This window comes from Athene noctua, chromosome 17, assembly GCF_965140245.1.
Source record: "Athene noctua chromosome 17, bAthNoc1.hap1.1, whole genome shotgun sequence".
Taxonomy (NCBI): domain Eukaryota; kingdom Metazoa; phylum Chordata; class Aves; order Strigiformes; family Strigidae; genus Athene; species Athene noctua.
Window position 1 is genome coordinate 3,114,443 of NC_134053.1, and position 22,271 is coordinate 3,136,713.

The 22,271-nt window shown below is 52.3% G+C and overlaps 3 protein-coding genes across 10 annotated transcripts in view; 1 reads left to right on the forward strand and 2 right to left on the reverse strand.

Moving 5' to 3' along the window:
* Window positions 1–3,008: 3,008 nt before the first annotated feature.
* On the reverse strand, window positions 3,009–6,596 carry PSMD9 (proteasome 26S subunit, non-ATPase 9). 3 transcript variants are annotated; one of them, XM_074921464.1, is made up of 6 exons: window positions 6,467–6,596; window positions 6,269–6,371; window positions 5,355–5,542; window positions 4,779–4,871; window positions 4,158–4,246; window positions 3,009–3,831 (listed from the first exon to the last, which is right to left on the reverse strand). In XM_074921464.1, the coding sequence occupies exons 1-6, from the start codon at window positions 6,578–6,580 to the stop codon at window positions 3,804–3,806; spliced, it is 615 nt and encodes a 204-aa protein (XP_074777565.1). In that variant the 5' UTR covers window positions 6,581–6,596; the 3' UTR covers window positions 3,009–3,803. The 3 variants fall into 3 exon arrangements, with proteins under 3 accessions (XP_074777565.1, XP_074777564.1, XP_074777566.1); XM_074921463.1 differs by having other exon boundaries at window positions 4,779–4,880; XM_074921465.1 differs by lacking the exons at window positions 5,355–5,542; window positions 6,269–6,371 and having other exon boundaries at window positions 4,779–4,880; window positions 6,467–6,580.
* Window positions 6,546–13,757, forward strand: HPD (4-hydroxyphenylpyruvate dioxygenase). The gene is made up of 14 exons (XM_074921462.1): window positions 6,546–6,668; window positions 8,156–8,182; window positions 8,977–9,039; window positions 9,743–9,847; window positions 10,047–10,089; window positions 10,183–10,265; window positions 10,399–10,488; window positions 10,614–10,717; window positions 10,858–10,935; window positions 11,100–11,262; window positions 11,577–11,648; window positions 12,353–12,475; window positions 12,622–12,738; window positions 12,885–13,757. Exons 1-14 carry the CDS (start codon window positions 6,546–6,548, stop codon window positions 12,993–12,995), a joined length of 1,302 nt encoding a protein of 433 aa, XP_074777563.1. The 3' UTR covers window positions 12,996–13,757.
* Window positions 13,758–14,996: 1,239 nt separating this feature from the next.
* Window positions 14,997–22,271, reverse strand: part of SETD1B (SET domain containing 1B, histone lysine methyltransferase) — a 54,599-nt gene continuing 47,324 nt past the window's right edge. For 2 of the 6 annotated variants that reach the window (XM_074920856.1, XM_074920857.1), the window contains exons 15-18: window positions 22,054–22,185; window positions 21,116–21,235; window positions 20,691–20,828; window positions 14,997–19,991 (exon numbers count right to left, since the gene is read on the reverse strand). In XM_074920856.1, coding sequence (XP_074776957.1) covers window positions 19,818–19,991; window positions 20,691–20,828; window positions 21,116–21,235; window positions 22,054–22,185 — 564 coding nt within the window. In that variant the 3' untranslated portion in view covers window positions 14,997–19,817. The remainder of the gene's footprint in view (window positions 19,992–20,690; window positions 20,829–21,115; window positions 21,236–22,053; window positions 22,186–22,271) is intronic. The other 4 variants (XR_012634674.1, XR_012634675.1, XR_012634672.1 and 1 more) reach the window with 4 other exon arrangements.

Below are 22,271 nucleotides of genomic sequence, written 5' to 3' on the forward strand. Positions count from 1 at the left end.
CAGGCTTTGGCTGCACAACCACCTGGAATTTGGCACAGGGGAAGGAAAGGACACCTATGAAGCTGGAAAACTGGTCCCAGAGCCCCTTTTCAGCTCCAGTAATGCTCCAGCCGAGCACAAGGAATCCCACACAGCCTCGGTTACTCCAGCTGAGAACAGACTCCGTCCCACTCTGCCTGAACGCTGCGCCGGGCACGGGCAGTTCCCCCCCAGTGGGGTTTTGGCACAGTCCCCATAAGCAGCAGGACTACTCCTGGGGGGCAGCTGGTTCACCTCCAGCTTCGCGGGTCTGGATTTGAGCCAACACTGGGTCCTTGTGCACAGGAAGTTTTCACAGGAGTGGGAAGGGGGCCCTGGGAAAAGCCCTCCCTCCGGCCCCAGCAGGCAGAACGGGCGCTCAGGGATGGCCGCAGCCCCACAGGTCTCACCGGGGTGACCACAGAATCGTTCCCAAGCCTCCTCCAGACCTTGGTGCCTCCCCAACTGCCCTGAGAACCCCCCCTGGGGATGCCACCGCTCACCGTCACACCAGTCCCCGCTCCGTTTGCCTCCGACTGCCGTTCCCAGGCAACGGCGGCACCGGCTGCCGCCAGCGACAGCCCCGAATGCGCCGGGGGAGAGAGGGGGCTGGAGAGGGAGAGCAGGGACCCCCTTCATCCCCACCGGCTGCCAAGGACAGACCCCCTGCCCAAAGCAGGAACCTGGTGGTGTGGGGAGACGTTCAGCCCTTTGCCCTGCCCAAGCCTAAATCCCGCTCGTGGCTGTGACAAAGTCCCTCTTGGCATCACCAGACCCCTTCGGGACCGAACCCGCACCCTGTCTGGAGAATGGGACAAGGAGTTTTTTACCCAGTGGGTGCCCCCCAGGTGTTGTGGGCAGCTTCTGCTCCCTTGGCACCCCTGAGCAGGACAAGCAGAATAAAAGCAAGAAAAATCAGCCTCCAGCCACTGCCAGGTCCCCCCAGCACCCCCAGCTCTCTGCCAGGATGGCACTTGCACAAGGGACCCCATTCGCAGGGATCACTCCAAGCAGTCGCCTCCACCACTGCAGATAATCAGCTCTAAGCACTCCCAATTGTTGACTGCAGCCTTGCTGTTAAGCTCAAATAATAACAATTTCTAAATCTAATTTGTTTTTCCTTCTGCCCAGCAAGAGCCTCATACCCTGCTGGGAGAGGAAAGGAGTTTTGTTATCAGCTCACATTATCTCCTCGACCTGAAGAGGCTGCTGCACAGAGGCGGGTTCTCAAAACACAACTGCTCTCAACTCCTCCTTTGTGGTAACAACCAGCTGCTTCAAATCAAGGGAGTTCTATGGCTTCAGGAGCAGGGATTTGGTCCTTAAACCCCATCTCTGCTAGGTGCAGGAAGGCAGCCTTGTTCAGTGCACCAGCACCCACACACCAAGCTTGTCCAGATACGGTGCTTTTCCTCCCAGACAGCAGCATCCAGTCCACGTTCCCTGATCATGTAGGATAGCAGGAGCCATCTCTGCTCTCCAGCCCAAAAATCCTATTTATTCTGATAGAGAGCAGCTCGTCTTCTGCTCTGGTCCTACAGCAGAAGTTTGAGCGTGGTCTAATGAAGCAGCTCAAACCTTACCTGTCCACAGCAGGTTCTGCAACATAACGTGTTTATTACACTTGCTGGGATCGTTCAACCCGTTCTAGTCAGGACACCCAACCGGCAGGTCTGCGGCCGCAGCGGTTAGGACAGAAGGTTGAAGATGCACTCCTACAAAAGTTTCACAGAGCTGAGAGTCCTCTGAAGCGTTCAGAGACCCTCCACACTGAAAGGGAAATGAGCTCCCCAGAGCAGGAGTGAACCTGGCTGACGGGGCTGGACTGACCCCCTAACCTCATTTCAGGAGCAGTACAGAAAGCTGGGATTTTCTAGATCATTTCATCCCAGGAGGCACAAATGCAAAGGCCTGGAAGGATGCGTCACGGGAGCTTTTCTTCTCCTGGACTGGTATCTCGATCCAGATTAACCTGCAGCTCGGGTAAAAGTGAGCCACAGCCAAGGCCAGCCCCTTGACAGTCTGACATTTCAGCTGCAACTTGATACCCAGTTTATCCACATACTTACACCTACATTTTAGTTAGCACCTACAATACAGCCACCCTTTTGCAAAAAAACAAGGCTCCCAAACCCGAAGTGTGCATTTCAAAATTCTGATTTTACATACATCTATCGACACTCTGGTCCTGTGCAGAGACTCAGCCCTCCTACAGAACAACTCCATGGGGAGTAACTACAGCCAGGGACATCACACTGCTTTCCAGCAGCATTTCGGAGGGGATCTGGGAGATGCAGTGGCCTTTGTGGGTCACAGCGCCTGGTGAGGGTCAGCAGTGCAGGCTCAGCCTCCGAACCGCTCTGGTAAAGCGAGACAGGATGCACATGCAAGAGAGTCCCAAAATGCCTCCCCTTCTGTTATCCTTCAAGAAAAGAGATGAGGCATCACAGTGCTATGTTTCAGCCCTTTGAAAATTACTTGGAAGATCAGGGTGAGACTGCGTTTGATGGGGATTATCTAGACACGATCTGATCCAAGGAACGCTGCCACGGGCTGCTGCAGCAACGCTTCCTTCGTAGCGCCTGCAGGAATCACCCAGCAAGGAGCTTTGCTTTGAAGCTTTATGGTTTCAGTGAGAATCTGCTCTGTTGGACTGTAGGCTGAAACACAAACGCTTGAAATAGCAAAAGAGTAAATCTACTCAATTTACCACAGAGCCCTGGGTGAGTGATTTCAAAGTCTAGGGCTTAGTCCGCTTTTTCAGTCTAATTTCAGGTCTGGTTATAACAATTATAACAAAATTGCTCATTACATGTGATGTGTTGTGTCACAACCTGGTTATGAAGCAGTAATCAAAGACTGGCACCTTACCTGGGCTTCGGCTCTGGAAGGTCAGGGGTCATGATGTTGTGTCTGTGCAGATCTGTGTTTAACCCACCCAACCCGGCTCACAACTATTGCCCAAAATAAGAACTTCTACAAGACGGAGAGAGGCGTTACTGGGTTTTATTGTTTTGGGATAATATTTTGAAGTTCAACGGGAAACAAGCTTAGAACAAACCAATCATCCTTGAAATCCCCTCAAAGAGTTTATACACACCGAAACCAACTACCACTTTTTTTTTTTTAATTTAGAAAAAAAAAAAAAAAAGAGAAGCCAGACTAGGAGTAGGAGTACTTCTATCACAACTATATGAACTACTGAAAGTAAACCAAAGCAGAATTATAACCCTTATTCCTTATCTCATTAACTTAAAATAATTAGGCATTCCAAAAATTCTTTCATCAGGTTTAGTGACTTCAAAAGTTGTGGTAACATGGGGAAGATAAAAGTATCAAACTTGCATATTTCCTGACTGCCATCTACTATTACAGATATCAAAAAGTGCTCTGGGATTTTTTAGCACATATTACAAGATGTTCAGTGAGAACTCTACAGAGGACAAAAAGGAATGTTCTGTTATCACCAAGCAGGAGGATTTCATTCTCTTTAGAGCCTGTATCACGGGAAGTTTGGGTCTCTCTAGAGCCTCATTCCAAACTGATATAAGAGATGAGAAGCCACATCTTGTACCTCTGCAAGCTACTCCTGACGATCCAGTGCAATTCTGAACAGCTGGCAGGCCCTGCTCTATCAGAACCCTTCAGACTCTGTGAGTCTGGCACGTAGAAGCCACAGCCTCTGAAACATTCGCTTCAGCAATAACAGGTAGGGAAGTTTTCAAACCAGATCAGAGTCCAGAAAGCAGGCACAAACGTCAGCTTTATTGTTTTCCAAGCAGTGGTCATCTTTGCAAGGGAATGATATTGCAGCTGAAAAAGAAGACGGTAGAAGAAAACATTAAAGCCTCAAACAGGCATGAATCTGACCCACCACAACCCTCCTCCATTGGTTTTCTCTGCCAGACAAACTAGCCACTGAGCCCCTCCTCCCTGCGCTCACGTTTGCTGCAACTCGCCTCCCCGTATCGCTGTGCAAAACTGTCAGCCTCCGGCTCTGAGCTGCACCCGCCAGTGAAGTCCGTCAGAACAGGCAGCAACACACCCCGAGAGCAAAGCAGAGAGCTGGCCCTGCTGCAGGAAACGTGCTCTGAGCTGCCCAAAAGCTCATCTCTTCTGGCAAGTGAAAGCCAGCTTACCCCAGGAGGCCCTTCCCGGCCCAGCGCTTCGGAGTCAGCCCCACGTGCACTTTTTTGCCGCTGCGGATCACAGTCACACTCAGGGGTCTCTGAAAGGGAGGGAAAAAAAACCCTGTAAAAATAAAAGATGGCAACTTTCCATCACCAAGTCAACTCCCTTCTTTGTTGTTCTGCTCAAACACCAGAAGAACATCAGGGCTAAGGGAGCTGTTCTTCAGCAGTGCCTGTTTCCATCCCCGCACTGAGATCTGGAAGAAGAGATCATCTGGCAGAGAGACACCTCCAGGCGATCCCTCACTTCCACAATGAAGTGCTTGATGATTCTCTGGCAGCTTATTTGGCCAGTCCACAAGTCATGAGGGTGGCACAGCAACGCAGCCCACTGCTGCAGGGAGTCCCCAGGGGAGAACAGACAATATGATGCTCACAGCAAAGAGCACACACGTCTCTGCTCTCTCCTATCCAGCAGCAATTAGCTCAATGCTGTGAGAGAATGAGGCTACAACAGCACAGACTGAATCTGACACAGAAATGATGATCCCAGAGATCCAAGTTCCATAGAAAAAGCTGTGGCTAACAGAGACAGGCAAGAGAATGCAGTTACAGCAGAACTGAGCTCACCCCTTCGCTGTGCTGCACCACTGTGGCGATGTTCTGCAAGTTCTGGAAGTTGTTTACGTTGACGGAACCAAACTCCACAATCTCATCATCAATCTGAAGTCCCTGGACAGAGACAGAAGAGAGGTGAGCATCTGCCTTCTCCAGAGACAGGTGATATTACAGGAGCATCACCCTTCAGCCAGCCACGTGGGGAGAGATGTGCTGTGACACTGCTCGTCTCACCATCCAGGCAACTGACCTACGTTATATCCTCAGGAAGCTGCAAGGACTCATTCCTCTGTCCTGCTTTATGGGAAGAGAAATACTGGGGCTAGAACAGTCAGCAAGGCCTGGTATGAGCTGTGTGGTGCAACAATACAGCTGAGAAGAGAGCACTCATCTCGTTCCCATACAGTGACTAGTTTATTCACAGGAAACCCCAGTGTGACAAAAGAAAAAAAAGCATAAAAGCAGGGGGAACCCTAATCAAACCCTCATTCCCACTTATTAACAAATGACAGAGAAAGCCATCTGCTGCGTTTTCTCTCGGGGTCCAGAAGCAGCCTCCCCACGAGCTGTCAGACCCCACCGACTCACCGAGATACTGGCGGGAGATCCCGGAGTCACCGCGTTCACTTTGGCAAACGCCTGGGGCAGGTTCTGGCTCAGCGCCTCGGCCAGCGCCTCCGCCTCGTCCTTGGCGTGCTTCTCCTTCTCCCGGGCATGCAGCTGGTGAAGAGCTTCCTCCACCTGCTTCATCAGGGCCTTGTGATCGTTCTGCAGACCTGTGGGTGACACCGTTAGCACACAGCAGCAGGACCGGTCACATCGAAGGCTCTTTCTCGGCGCACACTCTCCTCCCCAGCTGTGCAGAGAACGGTCTGGGTGCCTCGGATCCCCGCTGCAGCTAGAGACAACCTCTGCTGGTGGATCTGCTGGGTCCTGCTGCCAGCCCTGCATGTTAGACACTGAGAAAACCGCCCTACAAATTTTGATTAAACACACAAGGCCCACAGTCACCAAGAAATCATCAAGAAGCTTTTTTCCATCGTCACATGCTGTTACATACATAGAGCAAAAGCCATCCCAAAATACCAGGCATAGGGTAAGCCTGGGAAGAAATAAAATGCCAAGCTTTTTTTTTTTTTTAACCCAAAGCTTATGCTACGAACGACACAAAACCGCATCGCTGTATTTCACGAATCCCAAAGGGCTCCACAGCAGAAACAGGATTTCAAGGCTGCTGCAACAAGGGGCGGACAAAAGCGTTTTCCTGATAACCCGATCCCCACCGGCTACGAGCAGGGAGCAAAACCCCTGGAAAACAAACCCGGAGCAACCCCGCTTTTCATGCTTGAAGGAGTGCGGTGAGCGGGCTGAAGGACACGGCCTTTGGGGTCAGAACCGCACACGCATTTCAGTAACGGGGATCTTGATCCCGGCCTGGAGACGGGAGATCCCGCCCCTGCCGCCGGGAAGGGGCCGCCCGCGCCGCCGCGCCCCGCACTCACAGATGATGTTGTGCCGCGCGGTGCGCACTTGGTAGAGGTCGATGTCGTCGCGGGGAAACCCCTCGGCGTCCACCAGCGGCTCGTTCATCCCGACGCCCTTTTGCTGCGAGGGAAGAGGCGACCGTGGGGCTGCGAGCCGAGCCCGCAGGCCGGGCCCCGCGCCCCGCCGCCCGCCCCGCCGCGCCCCGCCGCACTGACGCCCTCCAGCAGCTCGTAGCAGGCCTTGATCTGCGCCTCGATCTCGTCCTTCCTCTTCACCAGCTCCTGCACGTCGCCGATGGTGACGGGGCGGCTCCCGCCCCGCTCCGCCATGGCCGCGCCGCTACGGGAGCCGGGAGCGGACAAACGGCGTCACGGGCGGCGGGGCGGGGCCGGCGGAGGGACCGCCCACGGGGGCGGGGTCAGTGCCGGGGGCGGGGCCAGTGCCGGCGCGGGGTGACACAGCGATGGCGGTGACACAGGGTGACAGCGGTGGCAGTGACACAGGGTGACAGAGTGGTGGCGGTGCCACGGGGTGACACAGCGGTGGCGGTGCCACGGGGTGACAGCTCTGATGGTGCCACGGGGTGACACAGCGGTGGCAGTGCCACGGGGTGACACAGCGGTGGCAGTGCCACGGGGTGACACAGCGGTGGCGATGCCACAGGGTGACAGCTCTGATGGTGCCACGGGGTGACACAGCGGTGGCGGTGCCATACAGTGGCACTGTGGTGGCAGTGCCATGGGGTGACACGGTGTCACGGAGTGACACAGCAGTGATCATGCCATGGGGTGGTACCATGGTGGCCGTGCCATGGGGTGACACAGCGGTGGTGGCAATGACGTGAGGTGACACAGCTCTGACGGGGACACGCAGTGGCCCAGCAGTGGCACTGCCATCGGGTTATACAGCTGTGACCCCGTCCCTGCTGTTGGCCCCTCTCCAGCCTGTGCCCGGCACACGTGCCGGGGCGGCACACGGCATCCATGTCCCCCACGGAGCGTGGCCGCAGGGGACACAGCCCCACCGCCGGACCCTCGCGCTCGTCCTCCGCACCCCCGGCACCCGCCCAGGCCCCCCGTGATCACCCTCCCGGCCCTGCCGGTGGCTCCGGCTCAGCTCCACGCCCAGCCGTGGGGTGTCTGTGCACCCCCATCCCGCCGCTCCCTCGTTTTGTGGCCCCTGCAGCGCTGACGGTGACACCGCGCGGCCCCAGGCCCAGACGCCCTTCGCGTGGCTGGACTCTGTGTGCAGCCAACAGTCCCGGCTCCGCGCTGGCCGGGATAGGACACGTCCCCTCCAAGGGGTGAACGTCCCCAGGGGCGGGCGGGGGGGCTGGGGAGGATGTGTTGCCCCAGTTGCATCACCCCATCATGGCCAGGGAGGTTTTGCGGTGGGTTAACAGGCTCCCCCCGCAGAGCCTCCCACCCTCACCACCCTCCGTGTTTAACCCCGCCGTGCCACAGCCAGGGCAGCAAAGGACTCCGGGATGTGGCCCCAGACAGGACGATGCGGGGAGTTCCCAACCCAAACCAAACACAGCTCTGGGTCAAAAACGCTTCAGGTTGGGGGTGGGAGAAGGTGGAGTCAAGGAGGAGCTTCCCCTGGGCCACCACTATATTACAGGCCCTCCTGGAGTCACGATCTCTTTGCCGCTGTCACATCGCCAGGTCACAAAAATGGTGAGGGGCAACGGATGGGAATTAATTTAAACAGCCGGGGGTCGACGGTGCGGGACCTCTCAGGAGCTTTACCGGGTTTAATCTGTGCTTAAATACGGACTTCTTAGTGCCTGGGCTGGAAGTCGTGTAGAAGAGCCATACACTGACCTTTGGATTCGAGCTCTCTGGGGGTTGAGGTTCCTTCCTGAACTGCTAACATCTCTCTTTTCTGATCCTCTCTTTTAGACATCCTACACAGACAAGGGAGAAAAGGTAAGAGCCGTTCCGTGTGTGCGGGCCTGCCCTGCTGCCTGGTGTGAAACATCAGCTGTCTTCATGCAAATAATATTCATTCCTTACTCCTTGATTAGCTGGTAAAATCAGAAGTAAAACTGCTCTCTGGCTGGGCCACACAGGATGTGATTCTTCACTGTAAATCAACATTAATAATGGACATTTTTTTGTTTCCTTTTTCTGTCTGGTTTGGGAGGAGAGAGCGACAAATGGAAGATGATGAGTATTTCCTGGCCAACCCCAATGCCTAAGCAGAATCCTCATTTATTGCAACATTTATTTCCAAGTGTTGCACCTATTGGCCACCTTTTTCCCTTACAAAGTGTTTTCCAAACCACTGGTGCCCATCGTGGTCGGGTGCCCGGTGCCACGGGTTGGCCGACAGTGGGGAACAGAGCAAAGGGGGATTTGTCCTGGCGCTGGTGGTTGTGTAAGAGCATTTTGGAGGAGAATTAATCTTTAACACAGCAAGGTCCATGGGTGGGCAGCCCGCTGCGGGGGCCGCGCACAGGGCGCGCCGTCACAGGAGCCAAGCTGGAGCTTTGCACCTTCCACCCCGCAGAGCAGGATCCTGCAGGACGTGACTGTAAAGCACTTTGGAAAATCACTGCTTTGGGGCAGCAGCTGGGGTTTCACCCGGTTAATTCAGATGCATTCGCAGGAAACACATTTGCAGGGTCGTGGCTGCTGCTTCTCCCTGCTCCGGAGACAAGCAGCGCTGCGGGAAAGGCTGCGGTGGTGGCTCTCAGCCCTGTTTTCCCCCTTCCCTTTAGCCCGCACGAGGCCGCTTCATCCACTTCCACTCCATCACCTTCTGGGTCGGCAATGCCAAGCAGGTGAGGCCATCACACGTGCCGCCGCCGTGCCGGGGCAGGGTGGACGCTCTGGTTGTTGCCTGCTGGAGGGGACGGTCTGTTGGGGGTCGGTTCCACAGCCCGTCCCTGGCTCAGCGCCTGCGCCCGCTGGCACGGCCGCGGCCTCGAGGGCCCTTGCGCAAGGCGAGGGGGGCGGCTGCCCGGGATGGGGGCTGGTGCGGGAGGGGCCCGGAAAACACAAACCAGCACACGTGGCACAGCCTGAGCTGCGGCCACCAGCCTGCAGCGACACGGCGTCGTGGTCGTTGTTGGCCATCGTTCTGCTTGCTGGCGAGTTAAAATTCCCTCTGCTTCAACCCTGAGCTGCTTTTGGCACAACCTCGCGGGTGAACAGGGGACAGGCAGAAATGTTGCCCCCTCGGCAGCGACTCCCTGCCTGCTGATGGCCACGTTGGGTCTGGGGGGGCTCTGCAGGCAGCACTGCCCACCGAGTTTGGGGTTTTTTTCCCCAATATGGGCCCTTTCACACCTCTGCTTGCTCCTCCCTGGCTGGAGGGAAGCAGAAGAGCTCGGTTGCTCCCTACACACACACGTGTGACTCGCACACGCTGCGGCGGCCGTTCCCCACGGGGTGTTGGTGCTGCTCTGGCTGTGGGGAGCCCCGTGGGAACCAGGGGACACCGGCACCGTGGTTTCACCCGGGACGGCTCTCGCCTGCCCTCAGGCTGCGTCCTACTACTGCAACAAGCTGGGCTTCGAGGAGCTGGCGTACCGGGGGCTGGAGACGGGCAGCAGGGAGGTGGTGTCACACGTCATCAAGCAGGACAAGGTAAGGGGACTGACGGACCTTGCGGCGGTACCACTGCCAGGGTGGATTCTGGGGGAAGACGAGCCAGCGTCAGGCACGTGGGTGCTGCTGAAACCCGTTTGTGCCGTTACACCCCGTCTGCGGTGCCTCTGCCCCAGGCTGGGGCCGCAGCAGCACCCCCACGTCTCCATTCCTCACCTCGCCTCTCCTTCCTCACCAGATTGTGTTTGTTCTCTCGTCCGCTCTCAACCCAGGGAATGAGGGTAAGTGCCGCAGGGCTGGGGATAAAGCGGGAAACGGTTGCGGTGGAGCAAAGCACCTCTGCTCATGCCTGTGGCTGCTCTTGCTCCGGGCAGAGATGGGGGAGCACCTGGTGAAGCACGGTGACGGGGTGAAGGACGTCGCCTTCGAAGTGGAGGACTGTGACTTCATCGTGCAGGTAGGCAGCTCCTCTGCCCCGTCCCGCACGGCACCCCGAAGCGGTGAGGGGAGGCGGGGAGGGGCCTGGGGACATCTCCCCCCAGCCCAGGGGAGCTGCAGCAGGACGGGGGGGTCTCTCTCCTTCTGCCCAGAAAGCCAAGGAGCGCGGAGCCGTGGTGGTGAAGGAGCCCTGGGTGGAGGAGGACAAATTCGGGAAGGTGAAGTTCGCGGTGATCCAGACGGTAAGTGCAGGGCAGCTGTGGAGTTGGAGCCCTCACGCTGGAGCGGGGTCCGTGGGAGCAGGCTGGACCCAGGAGGTCCCCAAAAAGCCAGGGCCACCATGCAACCGCTTTCCTCCCTCTCACAGTACGGTGACACCACTCACACCTTGATAGAAAAGCTCAACTACAAGGGCCTCTTCCTACCCGGGTACCACCCACCCCTCTTCAAAGACCCCATGCTGCCCAAGTTGTGAGTCGTCTTTGCCATTGTGCGCCGGTGGGATGTCCCAGCGAGGAGCTGGACAGGTCCCCACTGCCTTGCCCTGGACCCCCTATGCCACGGGGTGCCCCTGAGCCCAGCTGAGAGCCACCCCCGGCTTCCCCCCGCAGACCGAGTGCCAAGCTCAATTTCGTTGACCACGTCGTGGGGAACCAGCCCGACCTCCAGATGGTCCCAGTGGCGGACTGGTAAGAGTAGGGATGGTTGGCAGGAGGAGGGATGGAGCAGCAGCACCCCTCTCCTGCTCTCATCCTCTCCAACATCAGCTGCTGAGGCTAATTAAGCCAGAGCAGAGCTTCATTATGTGGGGATGGAGCAAGGGACTTGATTGTGCCTTTTGTGGCCTGGACAGGTACCAGAAGAACCTGCTCTTCCACCGCTTCTGGTCAGTGGATGACAAGCAGCTGCACACCGAGTTCAGCGCCCTGCGCTCCATCGTGGTGACCAACTACGAAGAGACCATCAAGATGCCCATCAATGAGCCGGCGCTCGGCAAGAGGAAATCTCAGATTCAGGTGGGTGCGTCCATCAGGCTGCCACCACCTTGAGCGGGGGCTTTGGTGACAGAAAAGGGACCAAGGGGTCAGTGGTTTGGAGCCGGCTGTGCGAAGGTGCCTCCCTAGAAAGCAGCCCTTGATCGCTTGTGCCTGCAAAGGGCTGGCAAACCCTGGAGAGCTGCCAGCACAGAGCTGGTTTACCCCTGATTTCACGTCATTTTGTCATTTTGTGCTCCCTCGGCCAATTTTGCTTTCACGTTTTTAAGCCCAGCCCAGCCCTTTGCACGCTATAGTTGTGCTGTCACTCACGCAGTGACTTTTTTTCCCTGTAGGAATATATCGACTACTATGGAGGGGCTGGAGTCCAGCACATCGCACTGAACACCTCCGACATCATCTCGGCGGTGAGTGCAGCCCCGGCAGGTCCCTGCCCCGGCCCGTCCTGCCCCACTCCACCTCTGCCCCATCCCGCCGGGCACAGTCCCTGCAGGGGGGGTGGTGGACTATGGCCCTCGTTGGGGTACAAGGACACAGGCAGGCTGAGCAGGCTTTGCGCCGTGGTTGTTTTACAACCAGGATTAACTGCCCAGTGAGTTGCTGGAAAGGGACCTGCCTCCACCTGCAAGTTGCTGGGAGATGCTCATCCCTCCGGCTTAAAGCAACTGGGGGCTGCAAATGGCATGTGCTGCCCTCGGGGGGTGGCTGGTGGGGAGCTGGGGCAGCCTGGGCTGAGCCACCGCAGCGCATCACCCACCTTCCCCTGGGGCAGGTGCTGGTCTGGACTGAGCCCAGCTGCTGTCGAGCACTTGGCTTTGAACTCCCGTCCAGACCAAGAGGCCCCCAGAGGTGTTGGGGGGTCAGGGTGGGACGAAGCATCTTTGCATGGGGACCAGCTCCGCGCTGCCTGGAGAGGGATCTTGGGCCCGTTCCTGGTGCCCGAAGCAGGAGGGTGGGACGGGTCCCCACGCATAAGGTTGGCCAATGTCACGGGAAAGCATCACCCTGCCTCCCGACACTGCTCGTCCTGGGCCACCCTCCTGGCACAAACCTCCCCACGAACGAGCCCCAAGCCCAGCGGACACACGCCGGGGTCTCCCCTGCCTTGCAGATCACCAACCTGAAGCAGCGGGGCATGCAGTTCATGGACGTGCCATCCAGCTACTACCAGATGCTGCGGGAGAGGCTGAAAACTGCCAAAATCAAAGTGAAGGAGAGCATCGACAAGCTGGAGGTGAGTCAGGGCAGCCTGAGAGGGAAAAGGTTTGCCCGGCGGCTGGACTGGCTCCCCGCAGTGTTTTGCAGGGATGAGGGTGATGGAAAAGGATCCCCTTGCTCCTCTGTGAGTCTTTGAGCTGTTGCCCCATTTCTTTTCCCCAGGAACTGAAAATCCTGGTGGATTTTGATGAGAAAGGCTACCTGCTCCAGATCTTCACCAAACCAGTTCAAGACAGACCCACGGTCTTTCTGGAGGTCATCCAGCGACACAACCACCAGGTTGGTTTGGGGATTTCACAGTGACCTTGGCTTGGAGAGCTCAGGGCCATCACGTGCCGTCACCCAGGCAGCTCTGGGTGCTGCTCCCTCCCAGGTGATGAACCCGCTGCCCGTCCCCGCGGTCTGTAACGTTGTCACCTCCGCAGGGCTTCGGCGCCGGGAACTTCAAGTCTCTGTTTGAAGCAATAGAAATAGATCAAGATGCGAGAGGAAACCTGACCATCCTGGAGCCCAACGGGGAGACCAAGCGCATCTAGAGGACGGCACAAAAACGCCACCCTCGCCCCTAACGAGCTGACTCACAAACGAACCGGGAAACAGCCAGTGCTTTGGTAAATAGCCCAGACCTAAGTGTCATAAACCCAGGGAAGCTGCTGCCAAGATGGAGATGTAAAAGGACTCAACACCTACCCCGACCCAGCCCCAGCACTGCCCTCCAGTGACTCCTCAGGAGAGGGAGCGTGGGAAATAGCAAACACACTCTTAAGAAGCAGTTTGATCTGATCCAAACCACCGAATTCTTAACAAAGAGCAGATACAAGGCATGTGCCAAAGACACGGAGCTACGGAGGAAGACAGAAGAAACAACTGGGAGCGCTTAAATTTTAGTCTATTGAAAGTTTTCTGTTAATTTTAGCTACGCGGGAAGCTGGGAGAGGAAAGCACGGAGGCGTTTGCCTCTCGGTGCGTCTCATTTTGTAAGATTTAATTGCTTTTAGACTCAATCTTGAATTTGCTGAGATTAAACACATGGTTTTAGGGTAGCTACAACATTCTGGAATGAGACTTAATCGAATTTACGTATTTCAGCCTTCCCAAGGCAACGCAATCTTGCTCTAATACCTGTAAATTCCTGAGTTAATGAAGAGTTGGGGTTTCTCCCGTATTTCAAGAAGCAATTGCTGGTGTTGGCGGTGATTCCTTGGCTCAGATCCTGGCTGTGTGTGCAGAGTCCCCTCTGGGCATCGCTCTGGTGTTGTCACTGTCCTTTGCAAGGGGACTTTTCCCCACCAACACAATAAAACCCTGTTCTGTCACAGCTTTGAGTGCCTGGCAGGTTAACAGGTCAGGGCTGGCGCCTCTCCACCCCACGCTGGCTGTGGCTCCCCGAGGAGGCCGCAGCCCTCAGCACACAACTGCTGAACAACATTTCGGGGTCTCCAGCACCCGCAGGTGTCCCCACTGTTGCACATCCGCCCCCTGAAGCCCCAGTGCACCCACCACTGCTCCCCGTTTCCCAGCATCGAAGCTGCTCAAACCCCGAGCAGCCAAGCCCCGGCCAAGCCCCCAGCTCAGCAGGGGCTCCGCAGACACGAGCTCTCCCCCCAGCCCATGCCCCTGCCCCATCCAGCCACCGCCGAGCTGAGCCCTGCGAGGTTGGGCTGTCCCGCATCCCCATCCCCTCCCTCAGCCACCGGGGGCAGCTGTGGAAGCTGAGAACCGAGCTGGGAAGTCACCTACAGGCCAGGCTCTCTCCTGCCTCTCCCCTTTTCCTCCTCCATCAGCCACCCCATGCGCCCCTGCTCCAGGAAACTTTTTCATCCAAAAGCTCAGAGAAGCCACTTGGACCACCAGCACGTTCACAGCAGCAGTCCCCAACGAGGGAGGGTTGGGGACACGTGGCCGGATCCAGGCTGTGCTTTTACCTGCACCAAACCTCAGCAGCTTCCCCTCCTGTAAACTACGGGTAACAGAATTAATTTCAGATTTGAATAAACTAATTTAAAAGGAAAACCAAAAAAGGGGTCTCTGGCCCCAGCAGCCTCACAGCATCACCCAGACCAGCAACACGAACATCTCACTTGGTAGATTAAGGGCTTTCGCCTCCATAAAGTTTAAAAAAAACCCCAAGATGTGAGATCAGAAAAATCCCGGGCAGAGGCTGCAGGAGCAGGGACCTCACCTGCCCAGGCAGCACCACTGAGGTTGGACAGGTCAGGGACACGGGCACCGTGGCCAGGGGGCCAGCACCTGGCTCTAAGGGTTGTAAGGATTTTTAACACTAAGAAAATTTTAAGTTTATAAACTTAAATCACTCACGTATTTCTTTCATGCAATATATAATGTTGCTTAAAGTAATTTCCTGCTCACCAGAATTATTATTTTCAGTAAACTTTGCTGAAAATTGGTTCCTCGAACTATCCTTTTTCTGGATCTGGTTCCTTGAGCTCTCATGGTTCACAGCACAGGTCTGAGAGCAAAAAACTGCCCTGGTTATACATTAAGCACAACATAATTTTTCTGTAAGAAAAGTCAGTATATTTATGGTTTGCTTTATAAAAGTTACTATAATACAATGGTACATAGTATTCAATTCACAAAAATATGAACAAATATATACAGCATGACACATCCACAACAAAAACACTTTCTTCAAAACAAGATACATACTGGTGACAGATTCTATATGCACAAAACATCCCTAAATTTATAAATTTGCTTAACGAAAGAAAAAGCAGAAATCCTAAATCTTCAAAGCAGAGTTGGTTTTTTAAGGAACTTAAAAAAAATATTTTTTTTTTTCATTTATTGCAAACCATTTAACCTGCCTCCTTTTAAAGGAGGCCCTTTATTTTCACACTGTGAATTAAAACAACCTGTTTATAGAACCAGAAAACTGCAAGGATTGGGAGCCGGGTGTTCTTCCATTTGGCTTTTAAAACTGCCCATTTGTTTTAAAGTGTCCGTTACGATGTGTTTCTTTTCACTTGGACAAATACTACAGTGGCAATTAAGGAGGAAACTCATAAACAAAACAAATATTAAATTGAAAAAAATCCAGTTGCAAACTTGCTTAAATACATTTTAGGTTGTCTATTAGACTGTACACATTTCCTCGCTTGAAATAAATAGATTTTGCACATTAGGTTTCAGACTGGGGTGGGGGGGAAAGAAGAAGCCTTGACTTGGCAATTTTTTTGTCTTCAGTTTCTTAATGCTTCTAATTCCATCTATTTATTTGACAAAAAACATATTTATACAGAATTTACATTATACAAAGCTTGACACAAGCTGTAAATGCCACCAGCTCCTTTGCTTTACTTAGTCCTTCTTCCTCCCCATCTCCTCGGCATCATTTAGAGCTGGAATCTGTTTAAAAAGAACTCCAAATTACAATAGTCACTTTTAATAAATTATTTACATGCTCTTGAAGTACAAAGAAATCAGCAAAAAAATTTCAACATGTTTCTACAAGAAACAGTGTTTGAAGAGAAGATTCTTGAGTTTGCCTATGTACAGAAGATGCATTTTTTTTATACTTCAAAATCCTTTTTTCCTTAAATTTTTATTTTATACAGAAATGCACTGAAATGATCCCTGAAAAAAGTCACAAAACCCAGAACTGAAACTACTGTATACTTTGTTGGAGTTTAAAAATTCTTTTTTTTTTTTTTTTTTCTTGTAGAAATAAGCTGCTCTATACAATATAAATATCTGCAAGATGAGCCCCTTCCCCTCCTGGACCCCCGATAGTCACCGACCACTTATACCGGGACCAACCTGGAACTGCAAACGGGTGCAAACCAAATGGATAAATGAAGGTGTTGGGCAGCAGCAGGTGGGATTTGCAAGCACAGACCCTGCTTCCTAGAAACTGCCACCCTGAACTCAAACCAGCTTCGTGTTGGGAAACTAAAGATTTAAGCTGTATTTCCAAAAGTTTTGCACTGTTCTCTTGGGTTATTTCCCTTGGCGAGATATGATTTTGCAGGGAGCACAGGCAACACCTCTCTCTTTTTATGTCTTCGGTTTCTATTTAAGTGAAAATAAATTGGGGACAAGCTTTTCAGCCAACAAAACTTCACTAAATCTCTCTAAAGCAGCACGTACTGGTGAGTTTTCTTGTTTAGTCCTTGCCACTATTTCCATGGAGTGCTGGAGTGCCCCTGCTGACCACGGAGGCAAACGCTGGGTCCGATCCAGGTTGGTGTGTGAATCACACACCTTCTGCCTTTCTCCTCTCATCTCACCAAAGTACCCGGGAGGGATCAGAGAGGCATCTCCATGGCTTCCAAAACCATGTCCTGTGGCTGCAGGGCTCCCCTGCCCCAGTGAGACCCGCCAAGCTTGCAGGGGCAGGGCAGCCACAGGCAACTGCGGCAACTCATGGAAGTCACTAAACCAGACTTATCATCCTCACTGTAAAATGATCTGTTTTGGGGATGGGGCAGCTTTGCAGTCTGAGACAAAAGCTGCACAGGCAGGACTCTGCAAGCCAAGATTTACGGGGAAGAAAAGAGCAATCTCAGGTTTGGCTTTCAGAAGTGCTGTGGGTCCAACAGCTCCATTTCCTCCTGAGGGGCTACTGGGGTCTCAGCTCTTCCAAAAAGTCATCTTATTTGTTTGGGATCCTAAAAAGGGAGGGGTTACGGGCAGTTTCAGAAGTATCCAAGTGATTTAGGTGCTCACAGTCTTTGGCACCCAAGTCCCTCTGGTGCTCCTAAAAACATGATGAAGTACCCCAGCCCGTAGGTCTCACTTCACAAGACCGTGACCTGCCTCCCCACCTCTCCTCAACAAAAATTAAGGCAAACTGCAGGGGCTAATCCCATCCAGAGCACACAGGTATGCTGGAAATACAAAACTGTCAGCAGGTACATAGGGGCTGGGCCACGTGGGGTGTCTTTGCCCCCACAAAACCACAGTTAACACACTGGTTTGATGGACCAGAGAGGAAGAAGGCCAAGGACAGCGGCACAACCGCCGCACGCAGGGGCTTCAGTTCTGAGACACAGGAAACTTCTGTGCATTTCCAAAGCTATGAAAGTAAAAGGCCAAGCTGTAGAGATACCAACTGGAGCATCAACACAACAAGATGAACCTTATTTAAAATAAAATAAATAGAGCAGCTGGTTTAACTCCCAAATGCTCCTGCCATCGCTGCAGTTACAACCAATGTTCAATGACAGAAACTAGTTGTGCTTCTCATAATTTCAGGTTCTGGGTCACCGTTACCCAATTGCTGGAAGATTTATAAAGAGCAGGGGGAAACAACAGAACAAAACCAAAACAGAGATGAGACCATGGACTGTCCAATCTCAGTGACAATTTCCTCGCCCTCAGACAGAAATACAGGCAGTATTAAGGCAGCTTGTAGCAGTCTGTGTGTTCCTGTTCTTTCAGGCCTTTTGTCTAAAGAAGAAATTCAGACGCAGAGCTCTAACCTACTTTACAAGCTCCACTCCACAGTGCAGGCCTGGCAATTCCGTGTTAACAGCTGAGAAAACTTCCAAGAAACTCTTTTGCAAGGTTGTAACCTCTGATCGTGGAGCTGTGGTCATACAGCGATTATCACTGATTTTGAAAGGCTACAAAAATACAGCTGTACCATTTGTTCTGTGGGGAGATGATGTTTCATTATGCAAATAATCTTCCCATTTCGTAATGACATTGCAACTTCCCCTTACAAGCCAATTAAAAAGGTTTTAGTACAACTAATCTCTACTTTTAAAGCAGGAGACATTCAATGCAAGTTGAAAAACTGATCCTGTCTATACCTGAACGGTCGCGTAACGTTTTCAGATCGCATCCAAAGAAGTATTTACTTGGTGTTTTGTCCCATTTTTAAATGGAACATCTCGAAGAACTGCAACCTTCACCTCAGCACATCTACAAGGACAAAATATATTGAAAAATAATTTCAAAGTATGCCTTCCAAATGTAAAGCAGCATTCATTTTCATGCTGTAGATGGAGGAGGACAGGGTTGCTCCCACAGCCTGCTCCGGGGGACACTTTTACCATGTTATTACTGGAGGGATGGGACCACCCCAAGGCAAGTTACTGAGTAACAAAGGGAGGAGAGCGGCACGACACAGCTTGCTCCTATCACAGGAGGCATCTCCCACATTCAAGGACAGAGCAAATAATCCACGCAAAATGCTGGAAGGGCAGGGAAATGCAAACAAAAATGAGAGAAGTTAATATGAGACACACATTAGCCTGTTCCCCATCTACAGGAAGAAAATCCTGTTACAAACGTGGGCCGTAGTGTATGCTTCCAAGGAGGGTAAGATTTCTGCAGGGTAAACACAGGCTGAATAGTCCACTTAATTTCAGACTCAGCCTTTTTTTGCACGCAAGACAAACAGATCTCCAAGAAACGGGCATCCCTAAAGGCCACACGCTGTGCCACGATGCTACAGCTACACAACTGACTTGATTTCTTTACTAGTGACTGCAGTATCCAAATGTCTCTCATGTACGGGCGCAGAGGTTTTGATCCCCCAGTATACCAGCATGGCATATGAAAATTAGAGACGAGCCCAAGGCGTTGAGGTCTGCAGCTGACCTGACTCTTCCCCGGGGTGTCTGGCTTAGGGAACTTGTTCAGGCTCATCCCTAACAACAAGGCAGGACAGTTCACCTATAGTCTCGTTGCGGACACATCTCCATACATACACACACCCAAGCACACGCACACACCCATTCACACACCCTCAAGCCTCTGGCTTGCTCTGTAACATCAACCTTACATTTATTTACAGCTTACTCTGAGAAATCTGTGCAATTTCAGCCAATCAAGCTCCCAACAAACCCTATATGGCATTTTCAGTCTCTGCTTCACATTTAAACGTTGAATGTCTTTTTCAACCAACAAAACTGATGAGAAAAAGGTAGCAGCATTTATGAAAAGATGAAGGTTTATAACAACTAAAAAAAAAAAAAAAAGGTACCATTATCCTATGATGGAGCATTAATGTAGGGACTGAACAGAGAAGCTAGTGTTTGGATAGACCATGCCACAAAATGGTAGTCACCTTTTTGTGTGCGTGTTGGATCTGAAAAGGAAAGAGCACCTGAAACATGAACAGTCCTCGTAAGCGTGTGCGCTTTTTGCTTTCATTCGTGATCCTGGCAGAAGTGCGAAACTTGCTTGGTTTTTTTCTTCTCTTTTTTTTCCTCTCTTTTTTTTTTTTAATTTTTTTTGTCCTTTTTAAATTTTTTTGTCTTCCTTTTTTTTTCTGGGTGTTTTTTGTTTTTTTTTTTTTTTCCTCTTTTTTTGGCAAAGTGCAACCACACCTGGTTACCACAGTTTTGACATGGCCGAAGGTGCAAGTGTGACGAGAAACCTCGAGTTCAGTTCAGGGTTCCCCTGCAGTTCTCAGAGCCACATAGACATGGGATTTTTACATCCTCAATTGGAAACTTGTAGTCATAGGTAATTTCCTCATTCACATTGATGTGCTGTTTGGAGTAGATGACAATCTTCTTTTGAGACTCCACCGTGATCACTTTAGCGTAACAGTTTGGCTGCAGGGGTGACAGAACAAGTAATGATTTAGGCTCCTGGTGGCCATGGCTTCCCAGCTTCCACACAATTATTCCACGCTAAAATAGAACAGGGCAGCCCTTTCCTTAGACAGCCTCAGCCACGCTTCCAGGGACTGGACCCAGGGGAAGCTGAGAGAGGGAGGCGTGAAGACAGAAAACAAGAGCAGCCCTCCTTGTGTTCCTCCAAAATATCCACATTCTGGTCATTTGTGACATAAATGAGCCTGCATGATACTCCACCAAGTTTGTCACAGGCTAAGAACAGCACAGCTAACACTTAATAATCTGGTCAGGCTGCCAAGTCTCTGAGTATAGACTGCAGCAGAGAATATTTTTCCCATGTGGACACTAAAAGGAGACTATTCCCACAGAATAACAATGCTAAAATTTTAAGGAAATATTTGTTAGATATGTTTGAAGAGTGTCTGTCAGGGTCCCCCAACAGAGTCAGGAGAATTCTGAGCGCACTCTGTCTCACTGCATGTTTCATTTCTCAGGTCTCTCAACATTTTTATGCTAGTCTAGACTCTGCTTTGATCTGCTGCAGCTCATTAACGTTTAATCATAACCCTGTGACCCCCTGCTACTTGTGAACACGGCCCCAGTCAAAGTTAGCAAGGACTCAATGGGTTTATCAGTATGTCAGGGTACAATTACATGCAAAAACATGATACTTACATTGCAGCTGTGATTAATAAACCTGGCGAAGTTTCCACATTTCGTGGCATCGATGATGGTGTCGTGGTCGACTCTGAACATGTAACTGCTTCCGATGCCTTCGTCCTCGTATCGCTTTTCACGCATGTCAGCAATGACCTACAGTTAAACCCCATGTGTAGGGTCAGGACGTGCTGCAGGAGTGATCTGCGAGCAGAGACCTACACAACACTCCCCTGAGCTGTGCTAGTGCCACTCAACAGGCCTAACTGAAAACACGGGAGTTCAGGATGGGCTTCTTGGGAGCCTATCTCCTAAGGATTCGAGTGCTTAGTTTCTAGGCGTTGTTGAAAATCCCACCCTTGTAAACCCAAGCCCCGCTGTCATACTCGAGCACTTCTTTCAGGGCTGGTTTTTGCTCAGATTTCACCCCCAGTCCAGCTTACCTGCCTGATGTTCTGACCCACATATTCAATCACCATCTCATCAGCTGCAATGGGCTCCATAGCAAAAAGGCCCCAGTCATGAATGTGGCTCTTGCAGAATTTTAGTTTTTTCTTCCGGAACTGCAGGAAGAGAACACCCCAAAACCCCAAGCCTAAATTAGCAACAGCACACAAAGGGAAAGGCTGTCCCTGGGTCCAACATCTGCAGCATGCTCCCAGACACAAGAAGTGCTGGGTACTTCGACCTGATTTAGTTCCCTCTGCCTTGTGGTGACAGGAAGGCAGGACAGGGATCATGGGAGGTCCCACAGAGTTGTATCATAGAATCATATCATAGAATGGTTTGGGTTGGAAGGGACCTTAAACATCATCTAGTTCCAACCCCCATGCCACGGGCAGAGACATCTCCCACTAGATCAGGTTGCTCAGAGCCCCGTCCAACCTGGCCTTGAACCCTTCCACAACTTCTCAAATATGGGGGATAGTGGCTTAGCCACTTCATCCATCAGTTCATCCAGAGTTGCAGTACTTGGGTTTTTATCACTGACCACACACTGGGGAGAGCAGACTCTGAGGCCATCGCTTTCTGTTCTGCATAACCCTGACAGTTCTGACCAGGCTCAAGCTCTATAATCATCATATACTTATTTATCATTTATCAGTATCTGCTTCTCACAAGCGAGTACAGTGGACTACGCGTCATGTTTTCCCTGCGACCACTCTGTTCCTATTTATTTAGGTAAATTATTTGTATTAAGTTGTATTATTGTACCAGGCTGTGTTACATGGAAGTACAGGAGAGCCAGGCACCATTCAACCCTCTGGCACGCAGAGCAGTCCCCAGCACTGAGACGGCCATCACCAAGGTGGGACCAAACTGGCCTCAGCCTGATCCCAACCAGCCCCTGTGCAAAGCAGCAATCCACGGGGTGACCTACCTTGAGCTGGTTGAACTTGAGCAGGTCACTGTCACAGCTACCAGTGAAGGAGGAGAGGAGCCTGCGTTGCTCTGACCGCCTCTCGGAGCCAGCCCGGGTGGAAGCATGAGGTTGGGCAGGGATGCTCATACCCTGAGGACAAATGGGTGATCAAAGCTGACCCAACAGCCCGCAGCCTCCCTGTGAGCAATCCCTTGTGCTACAACACCACCACAGAA

Coding starts and splice junctions, on each gene's coding strand:
- HPD (XM_074921462.1), top strand. CDS start 6,546: ATGGTGACGGGGCGGCTCCCGCCCCGCTCCGCCATGGCCGCGCCGCTA. Junction 6,669..8,155: donor GGACCGCCCACGGGGGCGGG/GTCAGTGCCGGG, acceptor CCTCTCTTTTAG/ACATCCTACACAGACAAGGG. Junction 9,848..10,046: donor ACGTCATCAAGCAGGACAAG/GTAAGGGGACTG, acceptor CTTCCTCACCAG/ATTGTGTTTGTTCTCTCGTC.
- PSMD9 (XM_074921463.1), bottom strand. CDS start 6,580: ATGGCGGAGCGGGGCGGGAGCCGCCCCGTCACCATCGGCGACGTGCAG. Junction 4,881..5,354: donor GATCTCCCGCCAGTATCTCG/GTGAGTCGGTGG, acceptor GTCTCTGTCCAG/GGACTTCAGATTGATGATGA. Junction 4,247..4,778: donor TGGTGCAGCACAGCGAAGGG/GTGAGCTCAGTT, acceptor CCTCCCTTTCAG/AGACCCCTGAGTGTGACTGT.